Source organism: Meleagris gallopavo, chromosome 13 (assembly GCF_000146605.3).
Source record: "Meleagris gallopavo isolate NT-WF06-2002-E0010 breed Aviagen turkey brand Nicholas breeding stock chromosome 13, Turkey_5.1, whole genome shotgun sequence".
NCBI classification, from domain to species: Eukaryota; Metazoa; Chordata; class Aves; order Galliformes; family Phasianidae; genus Meleagris; species Meleagris gallopavo.
Window position 1 is genome coordinate 10,282,184 of NC_015023.2, and position 8,661 is coordinate 10,290,844.

General features: G+C 48.6%; 2 protein-coding genes and 1 long non-coding RNA gene across 4 annotated transcripts in view; 1 reads left to right on the forward strand and 2 right to left on the reverse strand.

Annotated features, from left to right (window-relative positions):
- Positions 1–1,515, reverse strand: part of HERPUD1 (homocysteine inducible ER protein with ubiquitin like domain 1) — a 6,616-nt gene extending 5,101 nt beyond the window's left edge. Inside the window, exons 1-2 of the mRNA XM_031555402.1 lie at positions 1,410–1,515; positions 226–324 (exon numbers count right to left, since the gene is read on the reverse strand). Of these exons, the coding sequence (XP_031411262.1) occupies positions 226–324; positions 1,410–1,515 (205 nt within the window). The remainder of the gene's footprint in view (positions 1–225; positions 325–1,409) is intronic.
- On the reverse strand, positions 67–8,661 carry LOC104912973 (protein NLRC5-like). 2 transcript variants are annotated; one of them, XM_031555441.1, is made up of 5 exons: positions 8,628–8,661; positions 7,140–7,259; positions 4,776–4,966; positions 3,991–4,291; positions 67–1,600 (listed from the first exon to the last, which is right to left on the reverse strand). In XM_031555441.1, the coding sequence occupies exons 3-5, from the start codon at positions 4,779–4,781 to the stop codon at positions 1,515–1,517; spliced, it is 393 nt and encodes a 130-aa protein (XP_031411301.1). In that variant the 5' UTR covers positions 4,782–4,966; positions 7,140–7,259; positions 8,628–8,661; the 3' UTR covers positions 67–1,514. The 2 variants fall into 2 exon arrangements, with proteins under 2 accessions (XP_031411301.1, XP_031411302.1); XM_031555442.1 differs by lacking the exon at positions 7,140–7,259.
- On the forward strand, positions 7,310–8,617 carry LOC104912971. Its single transcript, XR_795057.2, has 3 exons — positions 7,310–7,460; positions 7,715–7,851; positions 8,133–8,617. It is a non-coding gene; the product is annotated as an uncharacterized LOC104912971 (long non-coding RNA).

An 8,661-nucleotide genomic window follows, 5' to 3' on the forward strand; every position in this document is an offset into this window, starting at 1 on the left:
AAAAAAAAAAAAAAAGAAAAGAAAAAGAAAGAGAAAAGAAAGAGAAAAGAAAAGAGAGATGTTTTCAATGTATAGTTCAAGGTAAGGGTCTGCACACAGTGTAGTTGAACAAGCACTGGAGAGTTAAGTAGGGCATGGAGGAGGTGGTTCTGAGTGTATGGAAGAAGAGTGCCAAACTTGAGACAAGAGATTATACCACATAGAGAGACCACACATCCCAGCTACCCACTGTAGCAAAGCCCACAGCCCAGTTTCTTTGAATTATTCTCCGCTCCTCCTCAGGATTCAAGTCCACCCAAAGCAGGATAAGCCCGCGTGATGGACCTGAAAGAGAGCAGGAACAGAAAACACCAGTGACTAAGATGTGTTTGCTGCTCAGGGAGCACAGTGCTAAAAGCCTGCTTGCAAACATAAAAGTTATAAGACACCGAGCAAACCTCAGCAAGGAACACAGGCAGCTCTGCAAGAAGATCCTGCTGCTGCCAGTGTTTTACCAATGGGCAATCCAGCACCCTGCCAGCAATATTAAGCACCTCTAGAGGACCCAAGGTTTCCACTTTGCTCTCTGCACTGCCAGGCTGATGGCTCAGGAACTCCTCTATGCTGCAGCCTGCAGAATGCAAGGCCTCATTTCCTACTGCTTTGTTTTCCTCCCTCACACATCTCAGAATGACACAGCAAACTGATGGCTGCTTTCAGCCTGAACATGAATCAGCAGATGACCTGGATTGATTCCTTTTGCTGCAAACACTCAGCAAGCTGGATGTCAGAATCACATCCTCTGTGTATCCTTCTGCTGTGGGACTCCTCACACTGGGAGGGCCTGGGCTGCTCTTTCATTTCTGGAGGCTGAAAACCTGGAGACTGAGGAAGCAATTCAGATTTTAGCAGCCTCTAGCAGCTGTAACATGAGGACCCAGAGACAGTGCTGAGTGGTGCCCCAAACCAACAGCATTTTCACACTGCACCAAAGGCAATGAGGTCAAATGATGCCACTGCAGAGCTCTAGGGGAAGAGGAGGGATCCCTCATTTCACAGTCTGTATAGCTGGAAGTCCACAGTCCAAAGTTCATCCCTGAAAATAGCCCTAGACTTATTACCACGCATTATTTTAAGCTCAGACTCCCGCATTCCTAGAATGTTTTCTGCTGGATCCACTCCTGGTTAGTCTGTCTGCTAATTCTTTAAAAGCCAAACCAACTTCCTCCACTTCTCAGTGAGCCAACCAAAGCATAGCTGCAAAAAGTGGGGGTTTCGCATGGTGGATGGGAGATTCCCTGGAAAGAGAAACTGAGTGGGTTCCTCATCAGAGCCAGGGCCAAAAAGGCTATTCTGAAACGCAGGGAAAGAAACGAAACAGGAGATGTTTTTCTGGAAAGCACCAAGAGAAAAAACAAACCTGAAGTTACAATGTGTGAAGATCACCTTGCCAGTGCCGTAGCCAGTATGTGGGACATTTGTAGTCTTGTCCAGCCCACAGGCAGAACAAATACATTCCAAGACCATTGATAGCATCATGGGTCTGTTTCAGCCTTACCTCTTGGCACAGAGGACTGGTCACTTGCATCTGTGTGCACTTCTTGCTTCTGAGACGAGTTACCTAAAGGAGTTGAGGAAATTAGAAAGTTATTGCCGTCACTCTGCTCTTGAAAACTATCAGGTAAAATGAAAGAGCAAGTAGCTCACAACACAGACAGCAACATACTAACAAGGCTCTGTATAAGGGCCGATGCAACACAGCCAGTTTCTGATACCCCATCTGATCTCCTCTCAGCTCACTCGAAAATACGATTAACTTCTGCTTTCAAGGTGTGAAACAGTTTTTCAGTATGACATATGCAAAGTCAGAGCACGAGCAGCTTTGGCTAATCTAAAACCACACCGCAGCCAAAAAGAGAAGCTCCGTTCTTCCCTGCTTCTGCACAGGAGCTGTTTCTGGGATGAAACTCAGCAGTCAGTTGGCAGCCCAAGCAAGGACCTCCTCTGACTCACAGCACGGCAGCACAATGCTGTGCAGTGGAGGAGGCAGCTGGAGATGCAGGACTGGCAGCCCCACAGACTACAGTGACTAAACTTCAGAGGGAGATCGTGCTATGCAGGAGTTTGCATACCACCAGTTCACAGATAAACTCATGTCCCAAAGGATGGTTCCCCAAAACCAGATGGGAAGCCTTCACACACAAGTTCCCTTTGTTGCCATCTCCAGCTGGAAATGCAGGCCAGTGCTCTGGTATTTCTACCTTTAGCATCAGCAAAAGGAATGAAGAACAAGGCTGCAAACGCGGCCATGCCACAGCCTCCCATAAAATCCATTCAAGACCTTTAATGTGCTGACTCTTGCCCTGTGTGCCACATAAAGCAAAGCACCATGAGCTCTGGTCCCAGTCTGGTTCACCATGCAGTCAGAAACACATTTTCCCAAGAGTCACTTCAGCTGAGGCAATCTAACAGTTCACCTTCCCTAGCTAAAGACCACTTTGCTACTCTGAAGAGTGTTCCAGTGTCCTCCTCAGTGCCATCTTCTGCCCTGAAAGGGACAGCCCCTGCCATCACACAGCCATGCACAGGGTCAGGCTGCCCTCAAGACCACACTAGAGCAAAACCAAACCAAGTCATCTTCAAGCAGGAACAGTGGTGCTAAAATGGTAACACTACAGTTTAACCGGCATAAGCCAACCCTGAAACCTGAAAAAACCATTTCTTTCATGATACTCCACGTCATTAAAAGGCAAAAATCTGTTTCAGTTTTAGTCCCGAGGTGAAGGCCACATCAGTCCTTGTTCCCTGCTGCTTGACTGATCTCTCCCTTCTGCAAAAGTGACAGCTGCTGAAGTTGGTCACTAACGGCTGCATCCGTTGACTGATGCAAGTAATGGCAAGTTATTGCAAGCAGGGTGTTAGACACAGACTGCTGAGATCTCATCACTTCCTGCTATGCAGGATGCAAGCAGAGGGGAAGTTCGGTCCTAATTAAGTAATACAATAAGGTATAAGCACAGCTGGGGTGGTATTGTAGGTTTTCATAGTGTGCACACCCCGTGTGTGCCTACACCCTCATACACAGCGCAGTGGTTACGCTCTAGAGGGGACTGTGTCAGCTACAAAGACATTGCTTCCAAGTAAAAATGAGGGATGTGGGGAAGTGCTTTCCTTTTTCTGCAAGTACTTTAAGACTTTTCTAGTTCTTTTCCTTCTGGATTGGGAAAACCAAAACCAAGCAGTTAAAAATCCATGGGAAAAAAAGGGTTGTTCTTTATTTTTTCTACACATATATCAAAAGATTTCATCTCGGCTTTACTGGAGAGGGAGCATGCATTTTTAATCAGTTTGAGCTTTTATAACTATTTTTTTTCATTCTCAACTTAGATTTCTAAGCCAAATATCCAAATATTCTCCATCTCACATCAGGCCAATTGTTGTTGAAAGGGCAACCACAGCCAGCTGGTCACCAGCACCCAGCAGAAGGACACAGAAGAGGAATACATTACGTGAACTGCATTCTAACGGACTTCTCCCCTGCTCAAACATCCCATTTGCAAAAGCCCAGTCCACTGTTAGCCTGCAGAGGGGCATTCAAAACGAGGTGATGCCAGCAATGCTGTAAGCAACCCACTTGAACCCACTTGTTTTCAGATTCAGATGAGAAAGTGCCCACCACCACCAGCCGTGGTGAAAAAGCACTTCTCAAAAACATGAATTGCTGTTGTTTGCTGGCCATAAATATTTTTGAGATGACTGCTCTTCTTCCAGATTATGGTGCAAGAGGTGAACCAGAAGGAAAGTTAGCTCATTTACCAGGTGGCTTGGGCTTGCTTGCAGCTGCCTGAGCAGCATGAAGTGGACTGTCACTTCTCACTGACAAGGCACTGAGTGCATAATTAAGGGTTTTGGCAGCTCAGTGCCTAGCCTGCTCCGGTGTCTTCAGAGGGCCAAGACACTGGTTGTGTTAGGAGGGCAGTCAGAGGAAGCTGGTCCACCCCCGTTACCTACCTTCTCCTGCAGAACTCATGAGCAGTATCTCCATTTCCAGGGGCAGGTCACACTCCATGCAGAGGCACTGTGCAAACTGATTCCAGGTGGCATGGCCAGCCTTCTCCAGCAGGTCGAGGAGCACAGAGACTTTTTCTCTGTGGTCAGTGACACCTGCCAAGCTGCTGAGGACAGTCATAGGGAGGAAGTGCTGGGAGGCAGCGAGCAGCCAGTCGGGACGGTGGCTGAGGAACTCCACTAGCTGGGGGCGGATGCTTGCTATAGCTGCTTCCAGGTTCAGATCGTCGTTCTGGAGTGTGGGCTGGTGGGATGAAAGCAGGAAGGCTAGCGACGGGCACGGAAGCGAGAGATGCTCACCCACGCAGTCCTGCTGTTGAGCAGGATTTGTTCTACCCCCTTGGTCCACCCAGCACTTCTTATCTGCCTTGGGGCAAATCCTAGCCCAGGCACAAGATGGTGCAAGGACTGCCGTGTTTGCCTGCTGTGTTGTGCTGCAATGGATGAGAGCAAACAACACGAGTCAGGCTCTCCAGATGCAGCCAGGCTCCTCTGCTGTATTGAGGCAGTGGCCATCTGCCAAATGGAATACCAAAAGCATCTTTTGCATGCAGCAGCTCCTCTAGGGAAGCCTGGGATTCTAAGAGTAAGATATTTCCCACCTCCAAGGGCTCACAGTGCTATTCCTGCTACTCATTCTGTGGGGATGATCAATACATTTCTGCTTTGGTACAATGTCACCAATCTCTTCCCTCCAACAACAAAGCCATGCACCCATGTTCTCCTACCTGCATTGCTGTGTAGTCAGCCTTCTTTCAGTTGTTCTAGGTGCAATCCAGCAGCATACACAAATACAAAGTTGCTTTTTCCTCCATATCCTGCCAAGGAAGTAGTCTACCCGAGGCAGAGTTTCAGCACACAGCAACACCCCAACACATGGTGCATGCCAATATGTAGCACCCCCACTGGGTGTGGATCCCTAGGAGAAACAAGAACAGAGCAGACATGAAGAGCAGAGTAGATGTGAAAAGGTACAGGCTGCTACACGGGTGACAGATCTAGAAGCTCTGTCCTTGACCCTGGGGTCAGCTGTGGAGCTCTCCTTCTGCAGAAAAGATTCTGTTGTACAGTATATGGTGGTACTGCACAATAGACAACCCGTGCCATAGTTTTCACTTGAAGAGTCAAAGATGAGTGACTTCTTGACGGATTCAGCAGCTCCTCCCAACTCTGTGGAATCATCCCTATCTGGATGATCTCCAGCTCAAACCAGATGTGACCACAGAATCTGGACATCTGACGATCTGTCACCGATGTGATGAAAACACAGGACTCAGCCTAGTGTGAGATACAGATGAAGAAAACAAGCTTTACAGGAATACTTCAAGAGACTCATAGCTTCCCTGGTGTCACTGCCTGACCTGAGCTGCTCATCTCACTCAACTTGACTGGTTCCAGCCACTCTGACTGCAAGGAATGGACAAAGAAAGAGATTAATTACCATTCACATACCTCCAAACACAGCAAAACCCTAGCACAACTAAGGCAGCATTAGGAGCATGCCACTGGGCTGTCCCTGGCACCTTGCTGCCCTCCTCTAATGTCTAAAGCCAGTACTAACTACCATTACCATTACCAACCTTGCAAAAAGTCTGAGAAACACAACCCCCCACAGATTCTCTGTCTTGTATCTGGAGTGGATGATCCCTCCAGGTCCAAGACTACTGCATGTTAATGTGTTTGGTGTGGGAAAACAGAACAAGTGAAAGAGCTCCAGCTTCAAAGCTGCCAACATGGTTTAGCATTGGACTTTGGTTACCTACAGCTGTTCAACTGCAGTGTTTCACCACAACAAATACTCTCCTACCTTCTGCCTTCTGCATGCAAAAAGCTGGGTTTGAGGGAATGGCCCTAAAACCCAGCAGCAGTGTGTCCTAGGAGGTCTGAATTATGCAGGTGAGAGCAGGACTTGGGGTAGGACAGAGGCCAGTATAGCTCAGCATAAGGACAAAAAGCTGGTTACACTGTTGTATGGAAGCATCCTCTTAGGTGAAATAATTTGGATGGAATCCTGTTGGGCTGAATAGATTTCTCATTTGCTCCTTAGACTGTTTCTCACACTATTCTTCTGGATAAAATGTCTACCATACAGCTAGGCAAAACGCAACGCAGTGGGTGAGCAACAGGCTGACAGGTCAGGCTCTAAGGGTTACAGTAAGTGGGGTTCCAGTAGCTGACACTGAGTTGGGAGGAGCTGCTGAATCCGTCAAGAAGTCACTCATCTTTGACTCTTCAAGTGAAAACTATGGCACCAGTTGTCCATTGTGCAGTACCACCGTATACTGTACAACAGAATCTTTCCTGCAGAGTTACCATACCCGGGTTCCCACCCCAGACCAGACTTTCAGGAAGCATTACACACTAAGTGAGGCAGCTCTGGGGTCCATCAAAAAGGAAATAAAATCCCATTGTACATATCCCCCCACAGTGCCTGGCGCTCACTATACTAACAAGAACAAAAAAGTTCCTGGTGGAAATGGCAAGAAAACTGCACATAACCAGTGTTCAAATATAAGCTGCCACTCAAACCAAACTGCAGACTAACAGGGTTTCCTGCACAGCCAACTTCAATTCCAGCAGCCTGAGCAGTGAGTGCTACTGAATGTCATCATCTGTGTTTTCTTTTCCCCGCACATCAGACAGCAATGCTCTGACTTCACTCCTCAGCTGGCTGAGAACTAAATTCTTAGTAAGACCATACTGAAAATAATAACACTAACCAGACCTCAGCATCAGTGATTACTGAAGGCCATTCAGGCAAAAAGCAGACACGTGAATTAACATAAGATTCATTTCAGGGACAAAACAACACTGAAAGCGAAAGCACAGCGCCTGCCCAACCACCAGAAACAATGGGAAGCAGCGAAATGCCTCTGGGCTCTACATAAAGTGCAAACAAAACAACTTTAGAAGGGGAATTAAAGCTTGAAGCCTTGTTCTTCGAATGCAGAAACGCAGCGCAAAAACACACACCCCCACCTCAGCACACACACCTTTCCTTGCTACCACAAATACGACAGAAGGATGAAGCTCCCTTGTAAATCTGTTGTAAATCTACCTCCTTGTGTGCTCCTGGGGCGTGTGCAACTTACCCAGAAGTAAAGCAGCAGCAGCAAAAGCCACACGAGAAGCTACAGCACAAGGGAGCAGGGAGACAACGTCCTCTGTCATGAATTTACGACTTACTGCTTTCTGTTTGGTGCCCTCTGCGACTTTTAGAGAGCAAAAGACAATGCAAAATGAAAGTTAGAATAGCCAGGAATTCCCCCAGCGTCAACGCATCTATGATTAAGCAAGTCAGATGTGCCACTGCACCCAACAAAAACAAGAGTTCCGGGAGTTATCCTTTCCCGGAATCCAGAGCCAGGCAATGGAGGAAAAGCATTCGGGGGCTGCTCCAAAGGAATGGGTTTGTGAGTAACTGGGTGGTAGGTGGATGGCTGGACTAGATGACCACAGAGGTCGTTTCCAACCTTAACAATTCTATGGTTCTGAGGGCAAATTTTGACCAGAATAACCTTTTTCCTTGGTTTGGTTCAGGCTCTTGCAATATAAATATGTTATTTAGACGCAAAAAGCCTGATTATGCTGGGAGAAAGGGAAACATTGATTTATTATTTCTGTTGTATCTATGAGAAAAAAGTGACCTTTATTTCCTTTGGAACAGAATCCAGATTTAAGTGAGAACAGAGAGGGAATGGACGGGCTGAGGAAAGATTGCACTGCGTGTGCAGAGAGGATCTAGATCCGGCAATGCAGCACACCTGGCTGCTTCAAAGTTCATGCATTGGAAAAAAAAGAAAGGTAAAACCAAAACCCAGAGCCAGCAACACCCACAAAGGGTGGATGGGGGTACGGCAGCCTGGAGTGCAGGTGGGGGAGCTGGGAAAGCAGACGGGCAGCTGACCTCCATGGGCTGCTCTCCATCCCCACACTAAATGCTGTTGGTGTGTCAGTGGGGCCAGAAGGGCAGCCTGGCGGCTCAAAGGAACCAAATGCTCCTCCTGCAAAGCGGTGCCCGAAAGCCCCTCGGCTCACAACTCGCGTGGTCACAGAAAGGCACAGCACTTGCTTTCTCTCTTCAGGTTGAAGCAACCGATGTGGGTAATTTCAGAATGAGCCACCGCGATGTGGCTTCCCTCACGGGGAAAGAAGTTCAGCCTCAAGAGCAAAGCTGCGCCCAGCAGCACTTCAAACCTCCATTTGGGACAGCAGGAAGCGATGGAAGGCAGCACGTTGGTCACCAAACCTCCATAAGGCCGTGCTGGGCCCTCACAGCCACCTGCCCCACAGCTTTCTGGCCACACACAACACCTCAGTGAGACAAGGGATGCAAGTCATGGGGGGACACGCATACCCCACACAGCCCTAAATGGGGTCTCAGCCATACGCTGTGAGGGGATGCGATGGCCACCAGCCCCCAGTCACCACCAGCCCGAAGCCTTCTACAGGTGCCAAGCGCAGCTCCTCTGCCCTCACGGCACAGAGCGCGCAGCCCCGCGCAGGAGGGACGGACGGACCGACGAGGACGGTGACCCCGCAGCCTCCCGAGGCACGGGACGCCCACCCGCAGCACTCACCCCAGTATCGGCCCGGCCCGGCTCTCCCCCATCA